Here is a 20946-nt window from a genome sequence, read left to right on the forward strand (position 1 = left end):
ACACAGTGTACAGCCCAGGCATCCTTGGTTCCTTGTCCTGCCTTGCAGGACCATTTATTCCTTCTCTTGGTGAAGCCCTTCCCGGTGCGAACAGGGTAACTGCAGCCTTGAGAGGACAAGGGGAAGGCAAGGAAGAAAGAGCAAAGTCACCCTGAGGAGTAGGTGTGCTGAGCAGGCTGGCCCCCAGCCACCAGGAGACCCTTCCCCATCACAGATGTTAAACAAGTCCTTCCATAGTAGATTAGGTCCACCTACACCTAAAATAGCCTAATCATCCTAAAGATCTTGTCTAAGCCTTCAGATGGTGTTTCATTTTCCCCGAGAGCTACCTGGCGGTTTCTAAAGTAACTGCAATCCCATCGTCCCTTTTTGGTTGGTTTTTCAACAGCCACCACAGCTACAGCTGTTGTACTAAACCCTCTGCCCTCCTCCTCCTCCTCAAGTCCTCATGCATCTCAACTCCCTCACATGAAATAGTTGTGAAACCTGAGAAGTGGGTCCTGGCTAATGGATATTCTATTGATAAATACCTTTCAAAAAACACCATCTGGAAGCCAGACAACTGAGCAACATAAAGTAAACCCCATTCTTCCCATACACCCCCTGAAGAGAAGGTTTTCTACGGTACAGCGTGCAAGTTTGATGAGTCAAACATCAGTAGAAATGTCTCTGCTGTCTTTTGAAATCTCCTGGGCGTCACAAACGTGCATCCAGGTGGAGAAAGGCCACACAGAGCCACTCTAGTTCCTGTTCCTCGGACAGGTAGGACCGTCACACCAGCTATTTTCCATTTAGGTTTACACTACCAAAAGGATTTAGCAGTGTTTGGCTGCTCTTCCTCACATTCCTTGGAAATGTACCCTGATCCCAGGACGTGGCTGTCAGGTGTTAGGTGGGTACGTGCTTCTCCTGCCCGCTACAGCCCTGCTTTCCCTCCGAAAGGCACAGAGCACTCCCCAGGCCAGGCTGGCTTCAAATCTTCCTGTGCCACAAAGCAACTTTCTTCTTTCAGAGGTAATACGTAAGAATGTATCATCCCTCTGGAATATTCTGGCAGTTGTTCTGATATCATCAGTCTATAAAACAGCTGATAACATTCGCCTGTATTTTTTCCTTCAAGCTGACATTTGACATTTTTTTTCGATTACTGGATGTACAAAAGCTCTCGAGATTCTTTCAGCCCGTGTCCAGAACGATGCGTGTCAACCTGCCCACGTCACACCGAACGCCCGGCTCCAGCCAGTCCCCCAGCAGGCTTTTCCCTCAAGGCGACCGAACATACTTTGATTTTCTCAGCAGAGGGAGCTTCTCACCCAGGAATTTGAAAACCACCTCCCTCCAACCCTCCGAAACCAACTCTGTGCCAAACAAACTCGCAGGAAACCTGAAGGCAGGTGATTAGGGAAATGTTCTCCCAACCCCTAGTGAGCATGGGCTGGTTGGTTTGTTGAATTAAGGCAGCTTGCAGCCTTCCCAAAATTCTTGATTAGTTTTCATAACTATAACTATTCAAACACCCGTCCTTTTGACGTCCTGGTACCACTCACCAGCAGCGCTGTGGCAGTCAGTACCAGGGCTGTGAGAGCTTGCATGGGAAAAAAAAGGGCTTTCTAACGCTTTTCAATGTCTTTCTTTGGTTCCACTGAATGCCTCTTCATACTTTTCTTACAGAGACAGAAGTTTTCAGCCTACTTTTGTCCGCAGCTCGAATGCTCTGTACATCATTATCATGTCCCTTTTAGCTGTCCCCTTAGACAAGCAGCTGCATCTTTTCATTCTTTCTTTGTCCAAAAGCCTTTGTATAGTTATTACTGAGTCCCGCTTGGTAATGAACAGTCCTCACGGTATCGGCGGCGTGAGCTCTCACCAAGGAGATGGGTAGCTCTGGCACAGCCAGTGAGAGCTCCCTGCTCTGCTCCCTGCACCCCACCTACACAAGCGTGTGTGGGGTGAACACCAGAGAGCTGATCCAGGCAGAAAAAAATTGATTTAAAAAAACAGTTCAATTCTTCAGTCAGATCAGTTCCTCAACCTGTTTTACTGAGTGACAGCAGACGCATTTTGTACTGCACAGTGTGCCCAGAACAGCACGAGTGGGTGGATGGGATGGCAGGAGCGGGAGGGAGGAGAGGAAGGGAAGAGGACTGCTTTTTTAAGAAGCACTAACAGCTTAAACACACTTAAAATGATAATTTAATTGAAGAGATAGGGATTTCAGTCTTACCAAAGATACCGAGGGACTCTTAGCTTTTCAAACCAGATTTGCGGATGATGTTTTCCTAAGCCTATATAGATTGTTGGATGATGTTTTGCTCACACCTAAAATAACTAAAATTGAAAAACGTCAGCATTTAAAACATCTGTCTCCCCTTCCCTCATCCCCTTCTGATTCCTCTATTTTCTATGCTTGGCATCGCTAGGTATGCAGGCAATTTCACCATAATCTTAATGGTGATTCACTCCTCTGTTTTAAAGCAGTTTCGCATTGCAATCTTTGAGCTCACCTACTCCCTTCTTGCTGCCTAGGACCTTACAAAAACAAGAGCAAAACATGGAAAACATTATAAGCACTTCTAATGGCTCTTCATAAAAACATTTTCAAAACAGTATTTACACTGAAGGTATAAATATCCCCTTATGAATAAATGATGCTGTTACCCAATAACCCTGCACTTGATCATACTCAGATCAAGAATAATTATTTAGCTCCTTCAGAGAGGTTAAAATAATCTCAGGGCATGGGAAACTTCTTTTCCATGCATAATTTCAGTCAGAGGACAAATTGGTAAATAAAAGCAGATAACATCAACTTGGATGTAAGAAGGAAAAGAGCTAGTGGGCAGACTAGGCACAAGTGCAACGAATATAATTTGGCCATGAATAAATTTAGGCTGGAAATCAGGAGACTATTTCCAAACATCAGAGCTGTGAAGTTCCAGAGTATTTTGATAAAAGCAGTGTGACCAAAAAAATATGAACAGGGTTCAAAACAAAGCCTCCGAGTTGTCTGAAGGAGATTGCAACGTGTGGCTGCCTGCTATAGCTGATCTCTGATGCAGCAATCCCTCCCAGTCTGGTGCTCCCAAGTTATCTCCTGTGGCAGTTAAAGGCACAGGTGAGTATTTGTCCTGCTGACAAAGAGGAATAGGCACATTAGTGTGCTATGTCACCGTGGTAGCATCCTCACGAAACACCTGGACACCATGTTCCTCTCTGAACCCAGCGGTGCTGCGGCAGGGTCTCTCTGCCTCTCCAGGGTCCCTGACAGCACTGCGCTGCGTCAGCATCTCCTGGGGTGGTCACTGCCCGCCGGGCACCTCTGCCACTGCCCTCTCAAACAGCAGTTTGGGGACTGTTTGAGAGGGGCATAATGGATTTTAGCTTGAAAGAAACCACCTTATCTTCCTCACAGACTTTATATATCTTCCCTCCTGCTGTCCACCGAGGTGAAGAATTTTCTGCCAAGGTTCTGGAGGGGGGTATCTCTTTCTTCCTTCAAGAAAGCAAACCACACAGACCTTTTGACTTTCTGTGGGAGACCCCTGCGCTGCCAGGTTCACTGGTACCTCAACTACCACCACAGGGGTGCACAAGAGAGGAACGTGGAGATGTTTTGTTCCTGCCCCCAACCCAAAAGCACCAAGGGCAAGCCCCTTGCCTGAGGGACACTGGCCACCACAGCACCTCCACCACAGAGCTGCCAGGGGCCTGTCCCCAGCCCCATAACCCTTCAACCTCGACTGGGAGGTCCCCTCTGCCTCAGGCCCCGTCCCCAGCCCCACACCCCCCTCAACCCCTGCCTCAGGCACTGTCCCCCAGCTCATGACCCGTCCCCAGCCCTGGCCGTGGGTCTAACCTTGCCTCGGGCCCCGTCCCAGCCCTGGCCGGGGGTCTGACCCTGCTTCACTCCCCCTCCCAGCCCTGGCCGGGGCTCCCCCCGGCCCCCCGCTGCCCCACGGCGGGGGACACCCCACGGCGGGTCCAGGGGGCCGGGCGGGGGCCGGCGTCGGCGGCTATGAGGGGAGAGCGGGGCCCGCCGCGGGCAGCCAATCGGCGCCCTCAGCGCCTGGTCCGATCTCCCCGGAGCTCTCCTATTGGCCGCTGCCCTCCCCTCGCCTCACGGCGGAGAACGGCGGCGGCCAATGGGGCGCGGGCGCGCGGAGGGAGGGGCGGGGCCGGGAGGCGAGCGCGCGAGCGGCGGGCGCGGCATGGCGGGGTCCCGGCGGCCGTGAGGGAGCGCGTGCGGGCGGCGGTCGCCATGTCGCCGGTGTGGTCGCTGGGCGCGGGGTTGCTGCTGCTGCTGCTGTGGGTGCGGCACCGGGGGCTGGAGGCCGTGCTGGTGCATCACCGCTGGGTCTTCGTCTGCCTCTTCCTCCTCCCGCTCTCCATCCTCTTCGACGTTTACTACCAGCTGCGCGCCTGGGCCGTCTGGCGCCTCCACAGCGCCCCGCGGCAGCATGGACAGCGCGTCCGCCACATCCAGGCGCAGGTGAGGCCCGGCCGGACCCCCGCTCCCCCGCCCGGGCCCGGGGGGCGGCTCCGCGGGAGGAGAGCTCGCTCCCCGGCCCGCTCCTCGCCAGCTGCCCCGCACACCGGCGCTGCCCGGGGCCTGGCGGCGAGGCGCTCCCCGCCCCCCTCCCAGAGCCGGGTCAAAATCCAGCCTTGAACCCGGTTGCGGCAGCCGAAGTGGGAAAAAGCAAACGAATAAAAGGCAGCGGGTGTTTCTGCCTCTGTGGGTTGGTTGTTTTTTTTTTTTTTTTCCCGTCTGAAACTCCTCTCAAAGTTGTGGCGTCAACAGCCGGCAAAGTCCGGCTGCGGCTGTCCGGCTGCAGTCACTGCAGCATCGTTAGAGATGGGCTGTGAATCCCTCTGGACACTCACACGGCTTTGGCACGTACGTGTGTGCGCGTGTGTAACATGAAAAATGTTTGTCTTTGAACGGTTGGCTTAGTACCGTGCTTTAATACAGCTTACATCCAGCCTCTCGGCGTTGTTAGTTCCAAGAGATGATTGAAAGGGAGTCGAAACTTTTCTTCCACCCGGAAATGCAGATGTCTTTAATGCTTCTGTGCTCTCTAGTATTTATGGTAATTCTGTCACGTCTGCTTCTGTTCTCTTCCTTGTCTCTCATGTTCATTGCAGATACAGATGGATATTAAGGTGCACAGAGTTACTCTCTGAGGCTTTGAGGTTGGGTTTTTTATCACCAGCTGTAGTAGCAGTTGAGCTTTGAAGAAAATGCTACAGTTGATGTTTGTTCTCCAAATCTTAACCACTGTGTGGCTTTGCAAAATTCGTGGGTCATGTGTATGGCTTACACATTTTCCTTCTCAACTTTTCTCTCTTTGCCTGTTTGTTTTCAGGCTCAGACCTTTTTTTGTTGTGTTCAGGAGGAGGCATTGTTTAATTAACCTTCATGGAACTGACATTATTTATGACAGTGATAATACTTCCCTTCAAGTATAGGTTTTGCTGTAGATTTTTAAAACTTTCATTCTAGTTTTCGGAATCCCATCTCCATAAAACCCAAAAGCTACAGGGTATTAGGAATGTTTCTTCTACATAACTAGACCCCTCTGGTGGTATTTTATTTAGATGTTCAGAGGTCTGCGGAGAGACTTCCAAAGCATTGCTGCTCAACGTAGAGACATCCAGGCTTTGTTACTTGCAGGTAACATGCGTGTAGAGGAGTAACAATATTTCTGAATGCTTTTTCACAGCGAGGGAAAAATGTTTGTGGTGTACATTGCTGACGACGTGTATGCCTTACAGCGCCAGTTCAGTTGTTACCTCTTGCAGGTTCGGGAATGGAAAAATGAAGGCAGCAAAAGATACATGTGCACTGGCCGGCCTGGCTGGCTGACTGTATCACTTCGTGTTGGGAAGTATAAGAAGATTCATAAGAACATCATGATCAACTTAATGGATGTTCTGGAAGTGGACAGTGAAAGACAGGTAACAAATTCATCACAAAGCTTTCATAATAATGAAGATTCAGCTTTTTTTACTGCATTTGTAGCTGAAGAGGAGATTAGATTCCATAAAGAACAAAGGATTTTTGTAGCAGTAGACCCACCAAATTTCAGGTTTCACAATGAGTGCTTGGATCATGCTATCCAAAAAAACAGCATATGGAATTGCTTAGCTTTTATGTGCTGAAGTCTAAAAGACCAGATTGATTTATGGTTTTGGGGACTGAGCAACAAGATGTTGAGGCAGAGGAGGAATCACTAAACAGTTTCAACTATTTTTAGTAGTGCTTTTAGGGAAAGTAAGTCTCTGAGTTCTGATAACAGATGGAGTACAATCCAGTTATCTGTATTTTGTCATCGTTAATGCTAAACGCTTAATTTATGTTTGGTGGGGGGAATTGGGTTTTTTTGCTTTTTAGATTGTTCGTGTGGAACCTTTGGTGACCATGGGCCAGTTGACTGCACACTTGAATCCCATGGGCTGGACTATCCCTGTGGTACCAGAGCTTGATGATCTTACAGTAGGTAAGGGTCGTTGTGATGACAAGAGACTTACAGATTTTGCTGCGTTTTCATTAGCTTTTTATGCAGTAACATATCACATTATTTTAAAGGCTCCAGAAATACTCTGTTGAACCTTATATTCTGTTCTGGTATTTATAAGCACTTCCTTTTTTTTTTTTTTTAAATAGTCTTAAAAGCCATTCCCAGAGCTTAGAAGTGGGGTTTTGTTCTCATAAACCATCTTTCTTTTGGAGTGGGTTTCATTTGATTCGTTACATTCTCTCTTGCTAAGGTGGCCTGATCATGGGAACTGGCATTGAGTCTTCATCCCATATATATGGACTTTTTCAACATACCTGTGTGGCCTATGAACTTGTTCTTGCCGATGGAAGCCTTGTGAGATGTTCACCAGTAAGACAAAATGTTATTTTGCTATCATTTACAATGTCGTTGACAGTTATCAGTGTGGATATATGATTTAGTATGACATACTTTTTGCAGACTGAAAATTCAGACCTATTTTATGCAGTGCCTTGGTCTTGTGGTACTCTGGGTTTCCTGGTTGCAGCAGAAATAAAAATGATTCCTGCCAAGAAATATGTCAAAATACATTACGAGCCTGTGAGAGGACTGCAGAAGATTTGTGAAAAGTTTACTGAAGAATCTAAGAAGAAGGAGAACAGTTTTGTGGAAGGACTTGTGTATTCTTTGGAAGAAGCAGTCATCATGACAGGAGTCTTGACTGATGAAGCTGAGCAGAGCAAGGTAACTAAAGGGAAGTTACTCACAAGGAAAAAAATACCCCCAAAGTTTAACAGAAGCTGTACTGTATGCCAGTATAAAACCAGACTCGTTATAGATCGGAACAATCTCTTAACGTGGGATTAGAAGTTAGATCTGTGCCTCAGAATATTTGAAGTTACAGCTCTTTGCTACTACAGCAGAGTCTGTGCTCTAAATCCCTTCAGTTGATAAGAAATAACCCACTGATTCCATTATTCTAGCAAATAGTTTAGCCTTTTCGTTGCAGTACCTAGGGAAGAAGAGAAGTATCTTTTCTCATATAGTGTTTTAAATGGCAGTTTTTCAGAGGAACTTTTCCCAGCAAGCTTTTAATACCATTAATATTGGTAAAACACACCAGGGACGTTTACAGGAGGGACCTGCTAACTGTTCACTGCAACCCTCAACCTGGATGTTTCTCCTCTGCACTAGCAAGACTTTGGATTAAGGATAGGTTGAGAGATCGGTATTTTAGGCACCAGTTCTGTCACAATCATGGTCTCTTAATTAGCTTGTAACAGGCAAGCCTTGTTTAAATTAAACCTTAATGGCAAGAAAGGTAAGAAGGAGCCATGCATGTGGAGAAGTGAAGGCTCCCTAGATCTCTTGTGACAGTCTCATTCAAACTGTCACAGAGGGTGTAACATTGATTCTTCACAGTAAAGGAATTTGGGGACGTACTTAATGTTGTTTAGTAAGGTGTAACTGTTAACCTGCGTTGGTGTTTGCTAATGAACGCATGTTTTCTTGTAGATAAACAGGATTGGCAACTACTACAAGCCGTGGTTCTTTAAGCATGTGGAGAAGTATTTGAAAGCTGACAGGACTGGAATAGAATACATTCCCTCAAGACATTACTACCATAGACATACACGCAGCATTTTCTGGGAGCTCCAAGTAAGGGCAGTTCCAAAATTAGAATAACATCTGCAGGAGGGTACTCTGCTCTTTCTCACTGTAGGTGCAATGTACCTTCTTCCGTTTGGCAACAGTTTTGTCTTTCATGGCAGAAAAAACCAGTGAAGTTCATGGCAAATCTAAAAGTCCTGCATTTGGGCAAAACAAATCCAAAGGCACTTCTTTGTATGTAAGGCGCTATATCATAACCTCCTAATTTCTGTTTTAGTGCTTTTCTGAATTTAGTCCATAAGTACATATTTCACTGTTAAGCTTTCATACCTACAAAGTGACTTTCAAAGACAGATGATGAAAAAAACATGAATGTGAAATTACAGCTGAAAATTTGCCCTGCCTAAACTCAGCATAGTAATTATACAGTTAGGTCATTACTGTGAGTTTCATAACTGTATTTGTTGTGATATGCATTTACGCAAAACTTTATCTGGCGTTCTGAAAGATTCCCATTGCTACATTTTGAATCTCTGGAGTAAGATACCGGATCCTTTCAGCTCCCAGAGAAATTAAACGGGAGGTGGCTGTGCAGGAAGTACTTAAAACTTTACGGCCTTAAAATTCTTGTCAGAGCTGATCTTGTATATGTTCATTCTTGCAAGAGTTCTGTAAGTTTAGCTTCTTATGCACTTCTTCCTTAGCTGTTTTAAGATAATAACCTGCTGTTCTCTGAACTTTGTTCTCTGAAAGTATTTGGGATGGAGTATGTTGTGATTCATATGACTGAAAATGGATCGTTGTAACGAGAGGAGGCTTAGGGCAGGGCTGTGTAGCTAAGTTCGGTCCAGGCCTCTCTTATTGGTTCATACTTGTGTTATAGTAGTTTAGCAAAAGTATCAGCCATTAAATTTATTGAAAATCTGGCTTAATATTGCTGTGAGGATTCTGAACCACTGTCTTCTGGTTCACTTACACATTCTTAAGTCGAACTTTTTTTCTTTCCTTTTTAAAGGATATCATTCCTTTTGGCAATAACCCTGTTTTCCGCTACCTGTTTGGCTGGATGGTTCCTCCAAAAATCTCTTTGTTAAAACTCACCCAAGGAGAAGCTATTCGAAAGCTGTACGAGCAACACCATGTTGTGCAGGACATGTTGGTGCCAATGAAGAGCCTTGAAAAATCTATCCAAACCTTCCACGTTGACCTTAATGTAAGAACACATGCTTTTAAAATGCAGCGAATCTTGGACTCTGTGCAGTAAGAACTGTGACTGTTGATCTTAAGGCATAATAGTCTGCTTGTGTAAAAAGTCATTATTGTATCCTGGGGAGTACTGTGCTTTGTGAGTCTATGATGCAAGGCTGCAGAAGAAACAAACACAGCTTTCTGAAAAAAAAGAATTTAAAAAAAGTGAGATTCAAACTTCGGTAGAAGGCAAACACTTCTAAAAGATTTTATCACTTAGTAAAACTTGAGCTGATTTTTCTTTCACCTAAAATGACTGGCAATCTCGCTAAACCCCAACTGTGGGAATTAATGTCCCTTTCTTGCTTTTATTTCTGAGTTTATTTTAGTTAGTTTAAGAAGTACAAACTTAGCAATTTCAATTTGGGACTGACCTGGAAAAGAAAACTTCATTCTCCTTTTACTCAGAATGTGCATTCAGTTGTTGCTTTGGGATCAGGGATATATTTTTTTTTAATTTCAAATATTTAAGGGGGAGGAGATGTAATTCTGGGAGCACACAGCACGTATTCTGAGCATCTCAATCTATTTGTGTTACAGTCATTAGAAAGCGGAGCTAAGAACCACAGCAAGGGAACTGGAAAGGAAGAGTGTATAAATTTCCTTCCCAAGTTGGGAAGAAATCCTCTTAACTCTTCATTTTGTCACATTTATTAAGAGATAGTTTAAAGGATTGTCTTGTTAAAAACAAGTGATGAAGTGCTTTCTTACCTCTGCAGGTGTACCCTCTTTGGCTATGCCCTTTCATATTGCCCAATAATCCTGGTATGGTTCACCCAAAAGGGGATGAAGCAGAACTCTACGTGGATATAGGAGCTTACGGAGAGCCCAAAAGGAAACAGTTTGAAGCCAGGGCTTCAATGAGGCAAATGGAGAAGTTTGTAAGAAGTGTGCATGGGTAAGGATCCCACTCCTTAGAACAGTAATAATGCTGTATAATTTGCACCCATGTGGTTTAATCACAGTTATTTAATCCTACAGCACTTGAATATTGCAATAATTTAACAACCAAAATAATTAAAAAGTCATTTTAATTACTAATTTTGGTGTTAAACAATTTTTAAATGCGCTCTTGCTTTCATTATTTGATTGCAAAACTGAACGAGCGCACCGGCTGAAGTTCTTGCAGTGTCTTTGGGAGCCGGGTCGCTTCAGGTCGCCTGTGCATTCTTTCAGCTGCGGGCTGCTCTGGGAGCAGAGTCTCTGCTGAACAAAACACATCCACGCACCCAGGTGCAGAAAGACCTCAGCAGGTCTGTGCTGACTGTGATGCTGACGCTGACTTGTTTCGAGCCAGTTCAGTGCAGGGGCAGAGCAAGTGCTGTTTTGACCGCAGTCCCTCCAGGAATCCCACAGGCTGTTAAAGTTTGGACAGTTTCCCTGCCTGCCCTTGGGACCGTGCTGCGGCTCTGCCCCGTCCTTGCGCTGGCGTGCCCTTGCACGGGGAGGCCAGCCTTGACTCTCCCCGGCAGTCCCTGTGCGGGGGTGGGAGACTTTCCTCCCTCACAACTTGTACTTCCATCGCTTCCTTTTCCCTGCCCCGATTCTTATTCCGTAGGACCGTGGTAGGCGTGAGATATGTGCCCACCATCTGTCACAGACTCGTGCCAGCCTAATTTGCTGTAGTAGTGTCAGTGGAGAAGCTGTTACAGGCTTGTTTCTCAGGAACAAAAAACAACTACACCGTATTTTTAACACCATCAATATAATTTATCCACATTTCTGTTCTGACCTACTTCTCAGACTAACAGTGATTATATCCCATGTGGCTGAGTAACAATGGTGAGTCTGCTTCGAGATGATTTGGAGAGTGTAAATGACTTTTAGCTGCAATAAGTGATCTGCCAGAGAACAAAGCAACCGAAAGTTAATTTTAAGCTTTTTTTAATTAACTTGAAATTAAGCCTTTAATTTAAAGCTCTTTACTAACAAAGTTTTGTCTCTTCTCTACCTGTCACTGGGAAATGAACAATGGATAAATGCTTAATCTTACAGTTTCATAATCACACACAACAACAGAGCTTTTATGTAACAGTTGTGTTTTACTGCTGCACTCTGCTAGCTGCATTTGAGAGCGCACAGCGTGAAAGTAAGGCAGAGTCCACAGCTAAATAGGGATTTTATTTATTTTTGTAAATGGGCCTTTGTTACACTGGGCTTCATTTACACTATAAATTCATCTTCTCGGCCTGGTCTGATTTAGCAGGCTTTTGCTTTCCCAGTTGTATTTTCAGTGTCCAGTTCAAAGAAACTGTAAAATGTCAAAGCACGTATTGCTACATCTGCCTTGAATGCATTTTGTAACACAGGCTATAGGAGACAGCATGACTGTACCTCCACGGGTCATAAGAAAGCATGCAGAAAAAATACGTTCTTTTTTTTGAAACTGAAATTAAAAGGTTTTGAATGGAAGAAGAAAGGAAAACATGCTTTCAAAAGCGCTTAGAAAAGTATTTGTCAGGGAGAATTTAGGTTATGTGTGGTTTTCTGTGCAAGGGGACAGACTCTTGGTTTGGGGGAACTTCTGAACTTCTCTCTAGACTTGTGTTTCTGTCAACACAAGTTGTTAGAATATAAGTTGTCAGAACATTAGACTGCATGTGGTTAGGATGTCTAAACATGAACCACTGTTTTACACACATTTTTCAGTCCTTCTCCTTTTCTCTTTGTAGTAGCAAACCTAATGATAGTATCAATACATTGATGGCTAAATAAGTGTTCTGAACCATATTTTAAAAGCAACAGTTATTTAGTGGCTCTCTTTTCCCATCTCCCCCTTCATCAAAATGACTGGAGCGGTATTCAGCTGTTCTCACCATTACATGCTATTTCCTCCTGGAAAAGAGATCATGGTAATACTAATTCCATAAATTATAATCAGCTGAGTGTCCCAGTGTAATCCATGTGAGCAATTATATTTGCTTGGTTTTAAAAAGCGTTTTTGATGGGGTTTTTTGTTGAATATTCGCTATTCATAGCTTGCCCTGAATTTTTCTTTTAATATTTTATTTCAAATCTTGTGGCACAATTAATACTGAATCTGTCTGGTTTGGTGTTTTTTTTTTTTTTCCCTTTCGTTTTGTTTCTCAAGTTTCCAGATGCTGTATGCAGATTGCTATATGACCCGTGAGGAGTTCTGGGATATGTTTGATGGTTCGTTATACCACAAGCTGAGGGAGCAAATGAATTGCAAGGATGCCTTTCCAGAAGTGTATGACAAAATCTGCAAAGCTGCGAGGCATTGAGCCTGGATGATCTAATCAAGCAATCAGGGAAAGATGAATTTATCTATAGCTAGTCAGTATGTTCTTTAAAAAAAAAGCTTTATTGCTCTCCAAATAAGCTCATTCTTGTTGATGTTTAAAGGTATGAATTCCTGCTTTATAAATTTATATTTAGTATTTCTTCGTATGTTTTAAAACCAATTTTCCAAATGCAAAGTGATTGTTTTTAAGAAATCTTAAGTGCTAGCCTTTGTATCTAATGTAGTGACCCAGGTGAATTCACCTATTTCCAAGCATAAGAGAAATAATTGGAAAAGATGAAGATACTGGAATTACACCAGCTGTATACTATAGCTATATTTAACATTAATTTTGAAAATGGTAAGGAGGGCTCAGAAATAGGTGCCAAAGCTGAACGCATTGTCAAATTAATCACGATGCTAAAAACATTTGCCTCCGGTGGGTAACCTGCAGCAGGACAGCTTTAGCGTCGGTACCGTAATCTTGGGGCTGTGCAGCGCTGCGTGGTGTGGGGTGGTACTACACTGCTTGGGTGATCCTCTACTGTCACCCCAGCAGAGCAGTTCAACTCCCTGACACCGAGCATTGAGGTGTGAAGAAAATGCTTTTTACTTGTGCCTATCAGGTTCGTACTGATTTTGATGATAAAGCGTAAGTTGGGTGTAGGTTTAGGTACTTTGTAATTGGCTAACAGTGCATTGGGTTTTTGCCCCAAAATGTTAATGTTCTGGCTTCATCAATGACTGAAGAAATTGCTGCTATGTCATATAGCCAGGTTTTCTTTTGAGTTTTTACTCATTTTGGGTCAGTTTATTTGGATTTTTTTTTGGCTTTGTTTTGGGGAGGTTGGGGTGGGTTTTGGTTGTTGCTTAATTTTAGTGCCTTATAAATACTCAGTTGGAGGAAGATGTGGGTTATTCCAGAGCATTCTGCCCTGGCCGGTAGGAAAAGGAAGTCAAGGCTTTACTTATACGAGGTTTGTTAGAGCAACTGACTGTGGATAAGAAGAACTGTTGTGAATCTTGATATACACAGGCTTTGGTTCTGACTCGAGTGACATTTTTGCTTTTTGTTTTAGCTGGATTAGATTGATAGGCTTTGTAAAAGGACTGTTTCAGTCACCTGGAGAGGAAATCAATAGCGAGTGCCGTTCCCTTCCCCTTCTGCTGCTCGCTGGTGAGAACAGCACAGTCACACACTTCATACAGTCAAATGTAGAAACGTGGAAACGTTTTGACCCTGTAGCCAGAAACACGGTTCCAAACCAAGCCCGTGTCTTGTCCAAGCATTACTTTAAATCGTTACTTGAAACCTTACTGAGCTTGAGGGAAAAGAAAGTCATTTTCCTGAGGCTTGCGCCAGCGGTAACATGAAGAACTTTTTAAAGTCACCAGTGGGAGGCATTGTAATTTTTATATGAGTGCTAAACCAATGATTTTATTTATTGATAGATGGATATTTATGGTCCAGATGAAACCAATGATAAAGCAGTAACAAGAATAAGCTTAGCCTTTTACTCAGCGATGCATGTTGGGCAAGTTGTGTGCAAATGAAGCACCCCCTTAAAACCCCACGCGGGGGACTGGTGTTGGGGGCAGCCGGCCGAGGGGAGACGCAGCCCTTGCAGAGCGCTGCAGCGCTGCCCGAGCCATGGAGCCGGGGCTGTGTCAGTGATCCAGGGGTGTCTGCTACACCGCTCCAGGCTCTGGGGTACACGGGAAGGCAGACACTGATTCTCGGGGTGTAACCAGCCCTCCGGCCCCTGTCAGGGAAGCAGCACAAGAGCAGTTTCCTTGTCCCTGGGGCAAAGCTGCGGTTTAGCTCAGTGCTTGTAAGATAATCTGCACAGAGCGAGGATGGGTTTGGTTAGCTTTTAAAGGGCGAAGTTAAAACAGCTAGAGGATATGCAAATATTTTACTTAGGCTGTGTTTCTCTCACGTACTGATGATCTTGAGGTATGCACTGTATTTGTTTTTTCATTCCTTAATTTATTGGCAAACTTTGTCTGATGTGACTGGATACTGTAACTGTATCAGTCACACACATGCACATGCAGAATTGCTGTTGCTCTTAATTTTTGGTTGTACGGGCTGTTGAAAATAAAGACCTAGCCAGTGTACTGTTCAAAGTGATGTCTTTTAATGAATGATTACTTACTTTTCAACAACTGTGTTTATCATTTCTCATGCTTATTGCATTGTTTCAAATGGTTGGTGATTACAGAATCACAGAATGATCTAGGTTGGAAAAGCCCTTGAAGATCCTCCAGTCCAACCATTAACCTCACCCTGACTGTTCTCAACTCCACCAGATCCCTCAGCGCTGGGTCAACCTGACTCTTCAACCCCTCCAGGGATGGAGACTCCCCCCCTGCCCTGGGCAGCCCATTCCAACGCCCAACAACCCCTTCTGGAAAGAAACACTTCCTAAGAGCCAGTCTGACCCTGCCCTGGCGCAGCTTGAGGCCATTCCCTCTTGTCCTATCGCTTATTACTTGGTTAAAGAGACTCATCACCATCTCCCTGCACCCTCCTCTCAGGAAGTTGTAGAGGGCGATGAGGTCTCCCCTCAGCCTCCTCTTCTCCAGACTAAACCCCCCCCAGTTCCCTCAGCCGCTCCCCATCAGACCTGTGCCCCAGACCCTGCACCAGCTTCGTTGCCCTTCTCTGGACTCGCTCGAGTCATTCAATGGCCTTTTTGGAGTGAGGGGCCCAAAACTGAACCCAGTCATCGAGGTGCGGCCTCACCAGTGCCGAGTACAGGGGTAAGATTCCTTCCCTGTCCCTGCTGTCCATGCTATTGCTGATACAAGCCAGGATACCACTGGCCTTCTTGGCCACCTGGGCACACTGGTGGCTCATGTTCAGCCGGCTGTCAATCAGCCCCCCCAGGTCCCTCTCTGACTAGCAGCTCTCCAGCCACTCCTCCCCAAGCCTGTAGCGCTGCTGGGGGTTGTTGTGGCCCAAGTGCAGCACCCGGCATTTGGCCTTATTGAAACTCCTCCAGTTGGCCTCAGCCCATCGCTCCAGCCTGTCGAGATCTCTCTGCAGAGCCTCCCTACCCTCGAGCAGATCAACACTCCCACCCAGCTTGGTGTCATCTGCAAACTTACTGAGGGTGCACTCAATCCCCTCGTCTAGATCATCAGTAAAGATGTTAAACAGGAGTGGCCCCAAAACCGAGCCCTGAGGGACACCACTTGTGACCGGCCGCCAACCAGATTTAACTCCATTCACCACAACTCTTTGGGCCCGGCCATCCAGCCAGTTTTTTACCCAGTGAAGCGTGTGCCCATCCAAGCCACGAGTAGCCAGTTTCTCCAGGAGAATGCTGTGGGAAATGGTGTCAAAGGCCTTAATAAAGTCAAGGTAAACAAGTCCACAGCCCTTCCCTCATCCAACAAGCAGATTACTGAGATAAGGTGCTGGCAGTGAGAGACCTGAGGCAATGTGACAGGAGCCTGGTGCTGCAAACAGCTTTGAAGGAATGTCTTTGAAGTCTGTGAGTCTACCCTTATCTCTGGCCCAAGACACACCCGTGCAAAACAAACACCTCCTAGCCGAGCCACAACCCTTCAATTATGCCCTGCTAATTCCACATAGCCTCACAATGCCAGTTATCCTGATTATTTTTCCCCCCTCGCCTCATTCTTTCCAAGGGGGACAAAACCCCATTTTGGATTTAGGTGCTACGGCCACTGACATGGATAGCGACTCCATTCTTCCCAGCCCCCTCAATGCCCATGGCATTTTGGACGAGAGCAAGCCAGGCACCCTAGTTCCCTAGCGCTGGGTTGCTGTTTGGTGCAGAAAGCGGGATTTTGCTGCCCAGCTGGGGTTTGTTGCCCATCTGTGTCACCCGCTCCCGTTGCAGGGTGGACAGGATCCTGCTGAGCCAGGGCAGCGAGGAGCAGAAGAAGCTGCCCGCCTTCTACAGGACCTTGGTGCTGCTCTGACAAGTCATCAGGTCCTCCAACGCTCACTGCAGAGGTAGGAGAACTGGATGATTTCAGCAGGAGGGGGACCCCAAACCCATCTGTGTAAGACCCCCCTCTGGTCCCTACACATGCATAACTCACGGTGTAATGCATCCAGCACTGATGGGTGCTGTGTGTACCTAGATCCACGGTAGCCCTGAACCTCAGATGATGACACACAATCTTCTGATTGATTTAATGACTCTTATTACCAGTGTTGTTTATTTTCAAAAGTGTTGTCTGCTCAGCAGGAGCTGTCTGAAAGCACCCAAGGGTTACCTGGGAGTGCCTGCACCTTGGGTAGCTGCCAGAGTATAGGGGACGTGCAGTAACTTTATATCCCCCAGTAACTTTCCCAGGGCTGAGTTTAAGACAAACCCTGCAACTACCGCTTCACTGGGCATAAAAACATTGTCCTGCAGTCATGCAGTTACAGTGATGTCACTGGAGGGAATGAAAGTACTTGGGCAAGTGAGTCAGCCAGGTGTGTGAGCTAGTGCTGTGGGCTTGTGGGCCCTACAAGCTGTGTAAGAGCATGTCCAGGGTCAGTTGGGATGTGTCAGGGTCACCTCTTTGTGCCGAGACCCCAAGTCCGAACTGCAAATCCTCCACAGGATGGAGAGAGGTTTGGCCACTGAATGACTTGGCCTCTCACCCACCCTGACTTCTCTTCCCTAGCCCTGGCCTGGTGCTACCTGGGGATGCTGCTGGAAAGGAAAGAAACGTTTTCCACCATCCCAACGGGGATCCAGGACTGGGGCTTTTCTGAGACCGACCCCCTCGATTGCTTTGGCAAGGTGCTATACCCAGCGCTGCTGTGCCAGGGACTGATTCCGGTCCTTCATTCACCTTCCCCCCACCCTCAGTGCTCTTCCTCCTGGAAATCCCTCAGGGAGAAGAGGGGGGGGCCCAGGTGGAGCTGAGCACACCCCTCCCAGGCCACATGTTTAGCCCCAGTGGCATAAATCAGCCCCGGGCAAAGCAGCAGTTCTGTGAAAGGCTGCAGGGACAGCAGTACCTCTATTAGATTCCCCCAGCACAGCTGGAAAAAATAAGGAGCACAGACATGCTTTCAGGCACACAACCCCCGAGCTTAGCCCCGCATTCAGTCCTGTCTGGTGATTTAATAAGAGATACCAGCTTTCCCCACAGACTGTGTCTCTTGTACAGCCTTAAGCCCTCCCAGTTACAACACTGCCCCAGCGAATCAATCCAAGATGGTTTTGTGCCTTTGATCAGCACAGCAGGCAACAAGTCACTGACAGAAATATGTTTCACTTCTGTGGCTCGAACAGGCAATAGAAACAGTGAAAGACAACCCTCCCATCCTGAACTGCCTGGCGAAAATATTCCACTTCCTGGGCAAGCAGGAGATGGCCAAAGGGATATGGAATATGGCACTGAATGTCCTGTGTGCTGGGCGTCTGAGGAGTGGGCAGGTCCCTTTCCCACAGGGACTTGTCCTCCTCCTCCAGACTCTGAGACAGCCGCGGTGCTTCTCCCAGACAGCAATTGCATTGCTTAACTGTGGTGAGAAACACATAGGGAGAAGTAATTGCCTGACAAAACCGGTGAAGGCTGGTCTGGGAGTGAAGTTGCTACCTTGCAGCCAGGAAATCTGGGCCAGATCCGGGCTCTGGCACTGAGCTGCTGAGGGACTTCCCCAGGTCTCTCTAGGCAACATTTTGCAGGATGCTGAGTCACCTTGCAGAACTGGATCGACTATTTAATGACTGTAATGCTCCTAAATCACTCAGGAGCATCAGAAATGTGTCTTTAATCCCCTGATTTTGCCCATTTCCAGCCTCCAGTAAACAGGAGTGCTCATTAGTGAGTATTTCCCATTACAGAAGAATCATGAAGATTTCTTCAAATCCTATTTTTAAATAAAGACTCATTCTTACTTCCTTGTATTTAAACAGGATTATTTAACTGCTCATAAAATGAGGATCAGGGAAGTGAAATCTCCTTTAGCAGAGTACTTTAATATGTGCTTACAATGCTCTTCATAGATGTTGAACTTCCTCTGAGCTCGAGGCAGGAGGCTGAAGGGTGCAGCGTGGAGGTGGTCACTGGGTGCCGGGTGATGTCTGTCTGCCAGATTAGACTGGAGAAAGCTGCAATGACATCAGAAAAAGGCTTTTTTGATTTCTCAGCCCTTCTTCAGGTGCGCTCCTATGGCCAAATGGTTCAACCTCTAAACACGTTAGGGCATGCTGTCCCCATGTCTTGACCCCATATTCAAGGACCCCATGATCACCAGGAACCAAATTTACAGTCAAGGTCAACAGGATGAGCAACATCTCAGGGGCTTGCACCACCTTTCCCAGTACTGCAAACCACGAGCCAGCCTGGGGTCATGCTTTGGAGACGGGTGCTGGTTCTGGGCAAGCTGGCCTAGCTCTCTGGTGTAGCTTGGCATGGCCAAGGAGCTGACCTGAGGCATCTTAGTGGTTTGTACTCATATCATTTCATCATCCATCATGCAACTAGGCACAAGCTGATGAGTTTCCTCTGGTCCCCAGATCCACATGAAGATGTATCTGCAAGGTCTGGAACATTCCAAGATGGGACAGGGCCCAGTTCCTGACAGGAGAAAGCTCATGCATGTGAAAAATGACCTCGAAAGGGTCCTCAAGGTTTGTCCATACCCGAGGACAAACCTGGACACAGGCCAGGTGAGGATGGGCACATCATACCCTTGGGATCCCAGGGAGGTCCTTGCAGTGTCCCCGGGTTTTCATTAACTCTCAGCCCTAAAGTTAGACCACAAAGACTGAGGGAGGCCCTTGGCTGCCTCTCCCTCCTGTTGGGCCCGGATCTAGTTAGGTGTGAGGGAGATGGAGGGGTGCAGCATGGCTGAAGGCAGGAACAGGGACGGAGGAATTGCTATGGTTAACATCAGCCTCAGCTGGGAGGGAATTCGGAGAGCTTACGGGAGTAAAGAGCCACTGGGTGACATTAGACACAAGGATGGGAGCAGGAATCCATCCCCACATGTACACTAGGTACATGGTGCTGACAGCAGGTCAGCCACACTCTACTACTCCTCTCCCCAGAGCCTGATGGGGAATGTCATCCTCAGAGGTAGCCATTGCTCTCTCTTTTCTCCTGACAGCCCCATTTCATCCTGCCCCACCTCTATTTACTATTTTTTACTATTACATGAGGGTGGATGCTGTGCAAAAGCTGTTCCTGGTAGATGAAACCCCTGCACAAAACCATGGAGTTTGACCTGAACTGCAGATCTTCAGGGGAAAATGACTGTGACTTAAAATCCAGGAAACACCCACCACTGAGTACTTCAAGCAGGTCATTGATCTGGATGATGCAGGCTTCACCAAGAGCCTGCAGTGCCTCCCAGAGCCATTGCTCGTGCTCTTTGGTCAGATGAAGCTGAAGACAGAAAATACCGATGCAGGAGGTGGAGCGGCAGGTTAAGAAAGCTGAGGAGAAATTCCCAGGGCAGCGCCTGCAGCAGGAGCTGAGGGTGGTCTGCTGCAACTGCATGCTGGAGGTGATCCAGCTCTGCAGAGCCATGGCTGCTTGGGGGAGGATGAACCTGGTGAAGCTGCTGCTTGAGATGATGAAGGTCGATTCTTCCAAGGGCAGGATGAAGGAGTGGTCACTGTCCCTCTGAGTCATGGGGGTGGCAGCAAGTTCTGCAGAGTGGCTGTCTCTCTCATGAGCTGTCAGGATCTTCTGAGTTTTCTAAAACCTTGTTAATTAAAAAAGCAACAGACAGATCCCTTGTGGTGTTAGCCCTGTAAGAGCCCTGTTGTTTCTCCGCTGCCCCGGCCACTGGTGGCCATCCACTGCTATCCCCTGCCCATGGCTGGCTGCCTGCTGAGGTCCCTCCAGCTCCCATCCTGGGTAGGCAGCACAGAGCCTGGGGTGTCCCCTGCTTCCACCATATCCCCAGCCCCAGGATGGCCGAGCTGGGAGCCAAAGGGCTCCTGCTCCTGCCCTTGCTGCGGGGTGGTGGGTTCTGTTGACACCTGAGCAGGTGACGTCCCCCTCTGACCAGCCCACCTCAGCTCCTGTGCCCACCCTAAGGACACCCACCCACTTTCACACAATCCAGCCACGGGAGCTCAGCGCAACCACAGGGGTGCTGCGGCCTGTGCCAGGTGGGAGATGGCAAGTGACCACACACGTCCGGTGGGGGTGTTGAAGGTTAAACTTTTAGAACAATGTAGCAATATTATACTTAGGTCAAGAAAGATGTTCTTTGTATATGTTAAAGTCGAAGGCATTCCTAATCAGAAGAACAAGGAGATAGCTGCCTTTGAGCAAGGACATCCCGGAGCCATTAGACCTTGAAGAGGGTACAGTGCCAACTGGGCAAGTACACTCAAGGTCCATGTG

General features: G+C 46.9%; 2 protein-coding genes across 2 annotated transcripts; both read left to right on the top strand.

The window, feature by feature from the left end:
* The first annotated feature begins 4188 nt into the window (after nucleotides 1–4188).
* DHCR24 (24-dehydrocholesterol reductase) lies at nucleotides 4189–14730 on the top strand. Its single transcript, XM_074875964.1, has 9 exons — nucleotides 4189–4489; nucleotides 5800–5955; nucleotides 6392–6497; nucleotides 6769–6887; nucleotides 6978–7241; nucleotides 8013–8156; nucleotides 9124–9321; nucleotides 10076–10254; nucleotides 12448–14730. Exons 1-9 carry the CDS (start codon nucleotides 4259–4261, stop codon nucleotides 12599–12601), a joined length of 1551 nt encoding a protein of 516 aa, XP_074732065.1. The 5' UTR covers nucleotides 4189–4258; the 3' UTR covers nucleotides 12602–14730.
* Nucleotides 12898–20290, top strand: TTC22 (tetratricopeptide repeat domain 22). Its single transcript, XM_074877146.1, is given in 10 exon segments — nucleotides 12898–13043; nucleotides 13680–13777; nucleotides 14200–14311; nucleotides 16476–16591; nucleotides 17257–17375; nucleotides 17874–18159; nucleotides 18591–18745; nucleotides 19104–19257; nucleotides 19733–19776; nucleotides 20000–20290. Coding segments are annotated over 10 exon segments (1449 nt in total). The 3' UTR covers nucleotides 20219–20290.
* The last annotated feature ends 656 nt before the right edge of the window (nucleotides 20291–20946 follow it).

The sequence above is a fragment of the Strix uralensis genome, chromosome 8 (assembly GCF_047716275.1).
Source record: "Strix uralensis isolate ZFMK-TIS-50842 chromosome 8, bStrUra1, whole genome shotgun sequence".
Classification (NCBI taxonomy): Eukaryota; Metazoa; Chordata; class Aves; order Strigiformes; family Strigidae; genus Strix; species Strix uralensis.